Below are 14,121 nucleotides of genomic sequence, written 5' to 3'. Positions count from 1 at the left end.
GAGGTAAATTCACCAGATTTTCTTTACTTATTTTATAAATGCTCAATAATGCCAACCTTTGTAGGCAGGATGGTTACAGCCGAAAACATCGCGGCAAAAACACCGCGGCCGAAAACGTCGCGGAGAAAAACAACGCAAGGCGAAAACGTCGTGCTACAAAACATCGTGGGAAAAAACATCGCAGTTCTAAAACACCGTGGTACAAAACATCGTCGTCGAAAATAAAGCGGTTCAAAAACTTCGCAGTTTAAAATCATCGTCGTCGAAAATATCGTGGTAAAAAATAAAATATCTACAAATCATCGCAAGACGATAACATCGCAGACATGCTTTTTTGCAGGCTATAATAACTGTAAATGGATATTCCCATAATGATTTGTGAGCGCAAGATGTAAAAAAGGATAATTTTTACTTTCACATTTTTTTTATTAATTAATAAATTTTTGCTGAAAATGTAAGAAGGAAACTTAAGAATAGAAAATTAAATGCAATTTGTAGATTATACTTTTCATGAAAAATTACCAGTAAAAACTTTATAAAAATGATTTATTAATGGCCTTTGTTAATTAACTATGTCAGTTTAAAATTATATTAAGTGCTATAAGTTGCAATAATTTGCTATGCTTAAGTTTCCTTCTTATTTTCTCAGCAAAAATTTATTAGTTAATAAAAAAATGTGAAAGTAAAAATTATCCTTCTTTCATCTTGCGCTCACAAATCATAATGGGAATATCCATTTAAAGTTACTAAAGCCTGAAAAAAGCATGTCTGCGATGCTATCGTCATGCGATGATTTGTAGATACTTTATTTTTTATCACATTTTCGACGACGATGTTTTTAAATTGTGAAGTTTTTGAACCGCTTTATTTTCGACGACGATGTTTTAGAACTGCGATGTTTTCTCTTTGCGATGTTTCCACACACGATGTTTTCTCTCACGATGTTTTGTAGCATGATGTTTTCGCCTTGCGTTGTTTTCTCCGCGATGTTTTTGCCGCGATGTTATCGGCGGACACCTGCACGATGGGTATCCATGTGACAAACCAGTTAGTTTCCCAATTTGTTTCCTAATGAATCAAGAACACCTATGGCACTATAGATACAAAGGTAAAGTTATTGGAGATCTACAGAAAATGCAGACACAAGTTAGATCACATGACATTATATTTGAGCTGGAGATGTGGATATAGTTGCATAGATTTTTATGAGTTCTGCTTTGGTACCACTTGATGTTTGAACTTCTACATTATTTTTATTAAAGGAATGGCTTCATCACTTGAAGCCAATTTTACAGAACAAGCCACAAGAATACAGCAGTTATTGGAAGGAAAAGAATGGCAATGTTTTCATAAATTTTATAAGAACGCATTACATGAAGGAATTCTTGTATCACCATAGAAGATTGGAAAGTGAAATTCTATGAGGAAAATATTACCATTTTCCTAATAGAAGAACACGTGAGCAGGATGAGCATCTAAGAAAGCTATGTTAAGACTCTGAAAGAAAGAAGCAAGATTGTTTTCCCAGCAGTACTATAAAAGTATTAGGAACTCTTAAAAATTTTGGGAAAACAATACCATAGAAGATCCAGATGATGACTGAAAACAGAAAGCATAAATAATTTGAAGAAGAGACCCTGACATATTCCAGAAAAAATAAAAAAATACATATTTTAAAAAAAGTTTTAGATTTTAAATTATGTCCAAAGGGGCATCTTTTTAATGTTCTGTGTGTTACCTTTATTTATTAAATATTATCTTCTTTGCACTTAAACCATAAAATTCAGTTCAACAGCAATGTCGCAAAATAACTTTAAAATGAGTATATCTTTACAATTTCTGATACACAGTTCCGCACGCTGGAGATAAAAAGTTTTTGCCCCCTCCGTAGAGTGTTGCCATTGCTCGCTTTTAAATCGTTTTGTTAACGAAAAATTCTTTAAAGTTTTACAAAATATGAAATCGATAATAAAACAAATTCCAAATTTGGGCTTTCAAATGCCCAGATTCGCAGTAGGATTATGTCATTCAAAATTGTATGGGTTTAGGTACCATTGTTTTATCACAATGCGAGAAACATACAAACATTTATGCAGATTCTTCATTATTTAATTTCTTCAAATATAATACAGGGTGATAGTATTTGGTGGCAACGATTTGGAAAGTGATATGCCGTTTATAGGATTCCAATGCAAAACGAGAGCAATAGTCCTTCAGAAGCCCCTTTGGACTTAAAAAAAAAATTGAATCACAAAGTAAGAGGGGGGGGAATGGCGTCAGGGATAAGAACTACAGATACTTTGGAAACAGAGAAGCAAAAATGGAGCCAATCCCAGGAGCAGAATGAAAGCAACGAAATGTAAACTCCGAAGAAGATAGCGAAAGCTTCCTGCAGAATGACAGTTGCTCCTATTGAAGATACATAATCTTTATATGTTGCTATTATCAGGTAGGGAAAATTCAGGAGATGAACAGATAGAGTAATTCTCCTCGTCAAAGAAGGAAACAGATCAGAAAAAGAAATTGGAAATTGGAAAAAGAGAAGATAAAATAACAATAAAAAGATGGAATTGCGAAAGTACCAGAATCGTTTTTCCATCATAAGTTGACTGGCTGTAAATAAAGCAAATACTTTTAACCATCTCTGTCGATGAACTGGAAGACATATTCTGTCTGTGAATGATTCAAGACATATTTACACAAAAACTGAAGAAACTTAGAGAAATGGGAGTGAATATCTTCCAGAAAAGTGTATCCCATTCCACATGCACAAGCTTGTCATCAAAGTGTAATGTGCATATAGTATTAAGGAACCCGATTAATATCCTTAAGAGAAAAATCAAAGATGAATTTCTTGAAAAAGAAATACTCCATCATGAGTGAAACGATTTACTAAACATGTTCATGAAGTTATCTTATGCTTTTATTATGGATAATTTCTGAAACTGCTACCAAATCTTGAAGGAAAAATCATTTACTAGTATCGGAATTATATCGTCAGTATAAGAGACAAGGTTACAAAAGACAAACTATCAAAAAAGGTAGTGTGATGTTTATTATTTTTGCAAAAGTGGACACTCAGGGGATGTGCAGAATATAAAATTTATCAGCAGAACAGAAGGAATGTGCAAAGAGATGCACAGCTCCAAAATCTGTCCATAAACAAGGTCAAAAACCAGCAGAACTGTCATTCACCTCACAACTAATTTGGTAAAAAAGTATCCTTTTCTCAATTAAGAAGATACTTACTTGGGTAGAGTTAAATGATAGACAAGAACTCCCAGCCAACTCACTCAAACAAAGCAGCAGAACACAGGGTCACAAATGAATGGATAACCTTCTAAGAGCAGCTGTACATTATACTTCTTTTACTCTTGCTGTATTGTCTCAGGACTCGAACAAAAGAAATTACCGTGAACGGCAAACTTTTCTATGCCTACTTGTCCAAATGATAAACTATCTTATAAGGTGTTTCTCCCACTTTCCTAGCGTGCCTTCGTGGTGTAGTGGTTCTGCCCGCTGGGCCGGTATTCCAGAGGTCCATGGTCCGATTCCCGGCGAAGGTGATTGCTAATTTTTCATCTCTCTGGCTTCCAAAAATCCTAATGTCTCTACAATCTTACTCTCAAATGAGTAAAATTTCCATATTTTTCCAGTCTATTCTTTTACCTCATCAGTACAAAACACTTTAAAGGACTGAAGATATCCCCTGATGGTCAGCGAAAATACTATAGTTGTCCTTACTGTACTGATATCCAACTTTCTCCAGGCCATCTCTTCCGTTTCGGATACTTTCGGTCCTATTTGACTTTTCTGCAGTGACTTCTCGGACAAGACAACAACCTCATAAGTAGTTGGTAAAAGGAGTATTTGTGCAGAAACCTCAAACGAATGCCAACACCTCAGGGCACATGCCTAATGAACCATCAGATCCAAGTTCCAAAATCTTTGCTAAACCCACCAAGAAAGTCACATGGCTTTAAATTTGAAGATTGTGGTAGCTTTCACCATTAACCATCATCTCTCATTGCCTCACGCTTTATGTTAGAGGAAAGTTTTTAATGACATACTCTCACAAATGATCATTTCCATTCAATTGTGACATCGCTCAGCTTTCTGATGCATCCAACTAAATCTTACCACTGATTAATTTCTAAGATGTTCTACTGTACTTATGAATAATTCAGTATAGCGCTGGCACCAGAACTTAAGCAGCAGACATATCTGGTGGCAAAAAAAGCCTAGTAGTAGCCTAACCCTGCACCATTAGCACTAAAATTGTTTTAGTTCTTTCCAGCTATATTAAATTCACAATGTACAACAAGCATCTAAAAAAATTGAATTGACAATGCAATAAAGTTAAAAAGATAATTTAAAAAAAAATGGTCACAACTAAAAATATAAGAAGCTTTATCAGTGATAGCCTTTTGAAATAATTTTCTATGGTTCTATTTTTTCATTTTTAATATTTATATTGGGGACAACACGAAAGCAAACTGAATTAATTTATTGCAACAATAAAAAACAATGAAAATAAATGAAATACTGACCTTCTTTTGATGTGCTTTTCTTTTTCCCTGAAGAATTTCGAGCCTAAAAACATAAATAATACGGTTTAAAAAAACGCAGAGTAACATATTTATGAATAAAATCAACATTTTTATAATGCAAAACTCTTTTACATATTTTACGAAAGTTTACAAAAACTAAAAATATATGTTACAAACAATACTAAAATCGGATTAATTTTTTATAAATTTGCATAACCATACAATTATATGATCTAGTTTAAATAAAAGAATCCTTCAACACTAGAAAAATTTTGCAATTAGGTCTCAACCAACTCTGTTCCTGTGAGAAAATGTTCAAAACATGCAATTCTAGTATTTTGAGTATGTTTTTGGTTCTTACTCACTGATAGTATGAGTTGTCTTCAAGGATTTTTAGCCCAACTCAGATTTGACTTAATTCTATGTTTAATTCTGTAATCGTCACAGTTCCTCACCCTTTGAAACAGATTTTTCATTGCTTCAAGAAGCTTTTTGTTACGAAATTAAAAAAGAATGAAGATGTGGAATGAGGAATACATTTCATCTTGTAATGCTGAAGTCACCAAAAAGTTCCTTCCTTCTATTTACCATAGACTGAATTCCGAGTCTTTCCTCTCGTTAAATTTTAAAGTGTCTCAGTTTTTATCTGGTCACGTTAAATTTGCAAGTTATCTGTTTCGTTTTAATCTACGATCAAACAATTTATGTGAATGTTCAAAAAGAGTTTCTCAGAATGTGGAACATTTGATTTTCTCGTGCCCTACATTTGATGGCCCTAGATTATGCTTACAGAACGATTTGAAAATGTTCGGAGTGACTTGGCCAGTAAACTTATCTGTTTTCGTCCGGACTGCTGTTCTCTGCTTTTGTTCGCTTTATTTATGCATGTAATTTTTAATGTTTATTTATACATGTAACCTTTAATGTTCTAGTTAACTTACTTCTGTAAGCCCCGTGTTGTACATATGTGGTGCACGGGGAGTCTGTATGTTCTCAAAGGAAAAAATTAAAAAAGAAAATCGAAAAAGAATTTTAATCTACATTTGAAAAATTTTCTTCTGAAAGCATCTCTAAACTGCACAACAAGACTTTAAACTGTCTGGGTTCGTTTATTCCTGGGTAACCTTAATTTCAATTAACGTTTGCAGCCACAATTTACTTGGCACTCTAGTTGTGCATATTCAAAAAATTTACATGTTTGATATTGTTGCGATAGGAAGGGAGGACAGCGAAATAGCGTCTTAACAAGAAGAGAGGTAGAAGCTAAAGTGCGCAGTTATCCAATATGGTAGCCCATTAAGAGAAGGTTTCGGTTTAAGTTGCTTTTTAAGAGAAAGTTCTCGCAATTATGAGTTCAAGTTCCGAATTAGCTACGTCATTAGCGTTATGACATAGACTGATCTAGAAATGATGCAGTCCAGAAAAGTTATTACTATTTTTAGAATAGAGAGGGGGAATAATTAAGAGCTATTGCTAGTTTAATTTATAATTTTGAGAGTTACATATTTTCATCTTACATGCATTATACATATATATATGTGATGTACCAGCTTTTGTCCGGAATAAATAAATTTGTGAGATGTAGTCGTAGCTTAAATTATCAGACGATAAGTTTAAAAAACAGGATCCATTTATTATTGGTCAGGAGAAATAGCAGTTACAAAATCAGATATCCGGAGTAAATAAAAAAGAATTACTAATAACTTTTTGTATGTTTACTGCATCGTTACATTAAAGAAAAAGCCCCCGATATTCTTTTGCGAGTCCTTTTATAACCTCTGGAAAGGCGGAGCTTCCGAGAATTGACGTCAACCAATCCAGTTCGCTTTAAATATTTCCAGAACATTCTATAACTGTACGTGTAGAAAAGGCGGGGAAAACAACTTGACTAAGAGGCTGTGGATTTAATTCCACGTACTTTCAAATAAGAGAACGTCGCCATTAAAAATGAAAAGAACATACAGTTAGAATTTTAAGTGTATTCTTGACTATGGAATTTTATTATTACATATATATAGATGAAAGTGTACTTATTATTTAAATCTTGAAAAGAAAATGCACTATAATTATTTTCATAATCTGCTCCCAGTTAACTCAATGGTTAGCTATTATGTTAACTATTAGTGGTTCTGTTAGAAACAGTATTTTCCCGCCATTACTTTAAAACGACTATCATGAAATTATAAATTCTTAATTTAACTATCTTCAACAGTATTCCTCAAAGCTCCCCCTCCTCAACTCGAACCTTTTGGATTCAACAGAATTTTTAGCAATCCCTTCGCTTGTATAAAGGTTCAGCTTATTTTCATTTGTAATGTTTTCATAAGTAAAGCTTGAAAAAAAATTAATTGAAGAAATGACTTCTAAAAATAAATCAAAAGAAAGAGATTCTCCACCACGGAATGTAATATACGTCATTAGAAATATATTTTATTAATCAAAGCAGTGGTAAAAACGCCCACAAAAATGCGCTTTATCAATTAGCTCCATCATTAAAAATGCCGTTTTCCTATCCTAACAACGAAATATATGCATTAGAAACACTTTTTGTTGATTATAATAGCATAGAAAATGTTCACAGTTATCATTTGGATATATATAATAAATTCGTTTTACATTACACAAATTACATGCATTACACAATAAAATAAAGATTTTAATTATTAAGAAGCGCATTTACTGTTTCTAAATCGCTCAGTCTGTTAAAGCAGTTACAACCAGCAATTCTGGAGCGTGTGTTATTTACATAATTCTGCGCTATTTAAATCCCATACTTCCAGCAAATATGTCATTGTTTCAATAAATAAATTTTTCAGCCCTGCCAAGTGTTGAAAAATTCTTTTATTCTAAAATATATTTGGTACTTCAAGAAAAATGATTCGCGCCATTTTCCCTTGGCTGCAGACTCGTTACAGCTAATTAAGAGTAAATTTTATCTTTCTAAAATTTTAATCTGCCATATTGTCTTTCAATATATTGCAGCTTGTCTATAACATTTTCGTAATAAGAAAGAATAACTTTTATTTGATTATGGCAAAGCACCTGAGAAGTATCTGCCTTCTCGGATATTTATAATCACACAGAGAACTGCATACGTTTAAGGGGACTCAGACACCTTAAAACCTATAAGATATTGGAATAGGTGACTGTTGCAAGAATTGGGATAACTTATTTATTTTAAAAGCAATTATTACCAACTTTTTACAGCTGACTACATAACATAGCTGCTTTCTGAAATAGTCATCAGAAAGTTTGTGTTGCCACAAATATTTTTATAATTTAATCCGCTCTGTGACAACATTTTTCGTCATGTTTCCAAATTGCGCACACAGTTTAAAACATTCTGTTTCATAATTTAATTCCATATTTAATATATAGCTTTTATAACATTTGGAAACTACTGTAAACCTAAAATTCTAAAAATTTCATGTTAAATTTTTATTTTATTTTGAGTTCAGTTTATAAAATGTATTTTATTAACAAAATTTTTAATGTTTTCGTCCATAAAATTTTTCAATATTAAAATATTCATCAGATTGTTGGTTCAGTTAGAAAATAGTGCATGTATAAAGAATTCCATCCAATTTCAAGTATGTACCATTAGCCATTTTTAAAATATCATGTGCGCAAGGTGGAAACATGGCGAAATATTTTGTCACAAAGAGGATTAAATTACAAAAATATTTGTGGCAACACAAACTTTCTAGTTGCTATTTTCCAAAGCAGCTGTATTATGTAGTCAGCTGTAAAAAGTTGGAAGTAATTGCTTTTAAAATAAATAAAATATCCCAATTCTTGCAACAGTCACATATTCAAAGATCATAAGGAGTTTAAGGTGTATGAGTCCCCCTTAAGGGCAACCGTAAAATGGCGATCCGATACAAAAACGTTAAATCCCATTTTAGGAAAAAAGCGTAAATATCTACAGATAAAAGACAGAAACTGTAACCTTTCTAATACACCGAATTAAGCAACGCGTATCACACCTATTCCGATTCGGAATAAGACGAGCCAGTGGTTGAGAACGGTTGCCATAACAACGAGATATACGCTGACGCAAACTTCACGTTCAAATAAACGCGGTGCAGTAGAATTATCAAAGTCAATTTGTTGGCTACAATAACTTCCGATCAGGTGGCGGAAGGAGATTGCCCACTGGAGAGAAATATTGGGCCGTAATCTGAAATTTATTGCACCAAAACTCTGTGCAGAATGGAAAGGTGAGAGACGTTCGATTTGCGGAGAAATTACGAGCGGTCATATCGATAACTGAGCGATTGGGAATGCCATTCATACTGAGAGGAAAGGGGGAAAAGAAGAAAGCACATATGGACAAGCAGATTGAAGATTATTTTATTGGAGATCTTTTCTCCTTCTTTAAGAAAAAGTATATTCTGTGAATTGACATCGAAGAGATAACTCAGATTCATGTTCTTTCCTAGGCTTAATGACAACATCCCAAAATTAGATTTTTCTAACCACAAAACAAGAAAACAAAATAGCAATCTCAAAAAGAGAACACTGTCTGATATTCGCATACAAAAGTGCTTAACAATGTGAAATTAGATCAATGATTTCTCAAATTGAGAATGAAAGTACAAACATTCTAATCACAAATGAAACATTTATTTAAAAAGTAACGAGTTTTATAACTACATTTAAAAACGTTTTGATCCATCCAAAAATAGTAATTTTGTTCAATGGGGCATGATAATAATAACCGATGAAGATAATCCTAGCTCATCATACTGGGGGAAAAAAAAAGTATTCATTGAATAATTTTTTATTTCGCTGTCCTGCATTGGCAACACTTAGCTAAGCTAAAAAAACTCATCTTACAATTTTCTTTATTTCATTGGATGCACTGGCAACAATCGGTAATCTTCAGAACACAGTCAGCTTCCGATTAACCCATAGATATAGTAATAATAACAGACTGTGCATTGTGCAATAAATCCTGATTCCAATCAGAAAGATGGTAACAGCTATGGCAGTGGCAAAAAACCCTACTGGCAATTATAGTAATTGTTATACAATATTATATTCTTGTTTCAAATCTGAACATCAGTGACACCACGGGTGATTGTTTTAAAGCCTCTTTTTATGTTACATGTTTGAAATTATCGAAACACGGAAAAGATGCAAAACACTAATAATTTAATAAATACTGAAAATAAGAAACATGTATGTTAAGAAAATAAAATAAGCTGAGGCATAATTCCACCTTTAAAAAAAATTCAGTTAATTGCTCGACTTAAAATTGACAAGAAATATATCTTTACGTCGTATAATTTTTATTCTGTTCTTCATTTAAAAAAAGAGAGAGAGAGAGAGAAAGACAGAGAGAAAAGAAGTTTTGAGCGAAAAAATAATAAAAAAAAACAAAACTATACGCCGTATATTTATACTTTTACAGCGGTAGATACAGTGAAATATAAAGTATGCAAATCCACAGGCACTTAAGCCAAATTTTAAAATGATCGCTAATTAAACAATTGCCCATGATAATTACTTATAAAAAGTTATTCTGTTTTCTTTTTTAAAATGGCGGGTACAACTGTAAGCAACGCAACTGTCTCAGGTGTGATGCCGCTGAATTAAAATTATATGCTTGTAGACAATTTTTTTCGCAAGCCTTAAAAAGTTTTATCACCAAAAAAATGTGCCTACTTAAACGGAATTTTGGAAGAATTGCAATATCAGGACTAATATGGAATATTTAAGCTAAACACGGGGTGAATTAACGGCAAGCAACAGAAGGGCAGTATGGATATTACTATGCAAATGATTTCCTTGTTTTTCTAAACACATTTCACTGAAATTACTAATGAACGGTAGGACGATTTAGTGAGACAATGACAACTGAGATGAAGTATCGCAAGGAGAATTAACCGCTGAAAATTTACCAGAAATTACTAGAATGGTTGGATCCTTCCGATAATATTATTGATTCCAATAAAGAACACAGCCATAGAGTTTGTCCTATAATATAATAAGTAATGCAATTCGTTGCTGCGAACAAATGTACGGAAAGGAAACATTAGACAAAAACAATTTGTACTTTGAACAAGTTTCGATAAATTATTGAAACTTGCTCAAAGTACGGAAATACAGAGGCTGTTCGCACATTTTTTAGACGATTTTGGTAAGCGGTAATAAAAAATCGTTTGCTGCAAAAGAAGTAATTGCAATTGTACTATGTTTTTAAAAGACAAAATTACCGTCTGTGGCTTGAAAGTTTTGTTTTTATTCAAAATGGCGAATTTAACAAAGCAGTGGTTCGAAGGCTACATTTACGCTCTTTCCGAAGAGAAATATGCATACTCCGTTATCCAAAAACGATGTGAGAGTCATGGTTTTGTGATATCTAAAGCGTCGATAGGTAATATCATCAACAAGAAAGGAAAAAAACGTCAAATTGTAGCCTCAAATGGGACGAAAATTCCAAACAAGTATCCAAGGAAAAAACGGACATCTTCGACTTTTGCAAAGGTACGTTGTTTAATGTTAAAAGAAAATCCCCCTAGTCAAAGGACAGTTTCAAAATCATTAAAATGCTCGGTGTCCACTGTAAACAAAATGATAAACGTTGATTTAAATCTTAAGAAAGCGAAAAAACGCAATGTGCATCGTCTTCTTCCAAAGCATATCGCTTAACGCAGGACACGCTGCAGAATTCTATACGAGAAACACTTATCCAAAGAAAAATGGAAAACACTTGTCACAATAGATAAAGCATGGGTGTATTTAAATGATTGTAACAAAAAAAGAGCCATTTATTATCATAAAAGGGAAGAAAAAATTTAAGTACATGGTTCAAAGAATCGAAAGAAAGTTTTTCTAAGGGTTTCATGATTGTTGTTGGTTTTTCTTATAATGGCAAGTTAAAAATAAAGAGAGTGCAAAAAAAATGTCAAGATTAACTCCAAATACTATCAGGAACATATTTTATCGCCCATTTTTCTGAGTGAAATACCATCGCTTTACCCACAGTGCCATCCATCTATGAGAATCCATCAGGACAAAGCTAGCAGTCACACATCAAAATCCACTGTAAATTTTCTAAAAGAAATGAAAAAAAAAAAAAAAAAAAACTGGTATCAAGGCCATACCCTTCACCGATATCCCTACTAAATCTCCCGATGTGTCGTCACCTATGGATTTTTGTGCTTTCGGACTTTTAAAAACTGCATTATCCAAACGTTGTCCCCAAACCCTAACAGGACTCAGGAAAGCTGTTCGGGAGGAATGGTATAGATTACTTCTTCTGCCATTTCAAAAGGCATTATTATCCTGGAAATTGCGGTGTCGAAAGATAGTTCAGAATAAGGGATGTCAAATAGAACATTTAAAATACAAGAATTTTATGTAATTTAGTTTTGTGAATACAATATACATTGTCTAAAAAATGTGTGATCAGCCTCTGTAAGAGCTGAGTGAATTGAAATGAAATTTTTGGCAAACGGCCATAGCTTTATTGCCTAATGATTCAGATTTTGACATTACTGAGTCAATTCAAAATATTTCAAATATTCAAAAACAATTCAAAATATTTTTTCAACAGATGAGTGGTATGATATAATCAAAACTTGTAAAAAGCGCCATTTAATGTAACTCAAATGACTTACCAACATTTTTTCTCTCAACAAAACTTTTAAAAAATTCAGTCCTTAACAGAAAAGTAATCATTACAAAAGGTTTTCAGTAAACTGGAAAACCTTTCGTCAGAAAAGTCAGAACTTTCAAGTCAGAAAGATTCAAACTCCACCTGATATAATTTAAATGTGACTATAATATAATGTCATTATTTAACGTCATTAACATATGTAAATCTGTAACAGGTAGACAACAAATTTGAAAAATGTTGATCAGGTTTTATTATATCCTGAAGGTTTTTCCGCTCTTCTAAGGGAAGAAAGGACAGACATGATGGACCTGCTAAAATTCATTCCTCCTGTTAAACATGATTACTATAAAAAGCTTGAAAACAAATGGAAACGACGAAACCTCACACACAGCTGACGAAGAAGACACCATTTATACTGCTGAGGAATTCAGCACAAAAAAGGATAAAATAAATAAATAAATATGACAGCTTTCAGATTTTACATTACGCCCAAAGAGACTTTTTTAACGTTTTGCGTGTTACCTTTATTTATTAAATACCATGTTATTTGCCCTTAAACCATAAAATTCAATTCAACAGCAACATTGCAAAATAATTTTAAAATGAGCATATCTTTAGAATTTCCGATACACAGTCTCGTGCACTAGAGATAAATCTCCTTCTCCCGTACAGTGTTGCCATTGCTCGCTCTGAAATCTTGAGTTTGTTAATCAAAAATTCGTTAAGAAGCTACCAAATATGAAATCGATAATAAAACAAATTCCAAATATGGGCTTCTAGATGTCATATTCGGTGGAAGATTACGTTATTCAAAATCGGATGGCTCTAAATACGGTTGTTTTTTCACAGTGTGACAAACAAACATACATTCCTGCATATACTTCATCATTTAATTTCGTTAAATATAACACAGGGCGATAATATTTGGTGGCAACAATTTGAAAAGTGAACCGTGACATTTAAAGTTTCAACGCAAAAATACAAAACGAAATTAATAGTCCTTCTGGGCTAACGCCCTTTGAGCTAATAATATACATTATAACAGAACTGATAATATTTATTTTTACGAAAAATCTGTAATAATAAGTTTTTTATGTAAAAAAAAGCTTAAAAATTTACTTTTTTTTGCTTGCCAAATCGATTAATTCCTCAGTCACATAAAAATTGTAACGCTACTAGCGATTACATTTTGTCTTCTATTCTTTCTTATTGATTTTATATACGATCAGATAAAAACTACATCCGTATACAATATTTATATGAATTTATATCATAAAGGAAATTAAAAGAAAAAATCTGATGTGTACACCACATGACTGTACGGAATATTAAATTATACGCATTTTTTCTTGCATTTCATTTAAACTTATTGGATTGAATTAAATCTACTTCGCCGACAGCGCATAATCCACAATAGAATAAATGCATTCTTTAAAATTCACTCTAGTATTTGTTTACCATAACGACACTCTGGCGCTAGATTCACTTGACACTATTATATTCCGTTCATATTATAACTCATATAATGTACAAAATTTATGTCATTTAAAGAATAGAATTATCTAATCGTTGCCACATGTTCTATTCAAATACTATGATAAAGCTAGAATGATGTATAAAAGAAACTAAGCAAACAAAGCAGAAAAGAAACAGTTTTTCACAGACGATTGAGTATTTCTAGTTCAATTAATTCCGTTCTCAGTTCGCGAGAAGGCAAAAATACATAAAAACTCAAAATATCTGCATTAAAAATTACGAAGTAAACCTTAAACACATATTTCCTCGAAAAAATTCCAGAAAGGATTAAGCATGATTAATTTGGCAATAATAAATGAAGGCGTTATCTTTGTTGTTGAGAAGCTAAGTTTCTCTAGATTGGCAACAAATCCACTAGTCTGCTGTTTCAAATGTAAACAATCAATGGCCGCCATAAAAAAAAACAAG

The 14,121-nt window shown here is 32.6% G+C and overlaps 1 protein-coding gene across 13 annotated transcripts in view; it reads right to left on the bottom strand.

Annotated features, from left to right (window-relative positions):
• The window catches only part of LOC118195642 (uncharacterized), a 497,554-nt gene that overhangs the window by 29,432 nt on the left and 454,001 nt on the right, over positions 1-14,121 (bottom strand). For all 13 annotated transcript variants that reach the window (XM_085818127.1, XM_085818126.1, XM_085818132.1 and 10 more), the window contains one exon: positions 4,551-4,593. In XM_085818127.1, coding sequence (XP_085674253.1) covers positions 4,551-4,593 — 43 coding nt within the window. The remainder of the gene's footprint in view (positions 1-4,550; positions 4,594-14,121) is intronic.

This window comes from Stegodyphus dumicola, chromosome 6, assembly GCF_044657685.1.
Source record: "Stegodyphus dumicola isolate Sdum_Otavi_A_Nest chromosome 6, ASM4465768v1".
Taxonomy (NCBI): Eukaryota; Metazoa; Arthropoda; class Arachnida; order Araneae; family Eresidae; genus Stegodyphus; species Stegodyphus dumicola.
The sequence above is the reverse complement of the archived record's forward strand: the minus strand, read 5'-3'. Positions and strand labels throughout refer to the sequence as shown.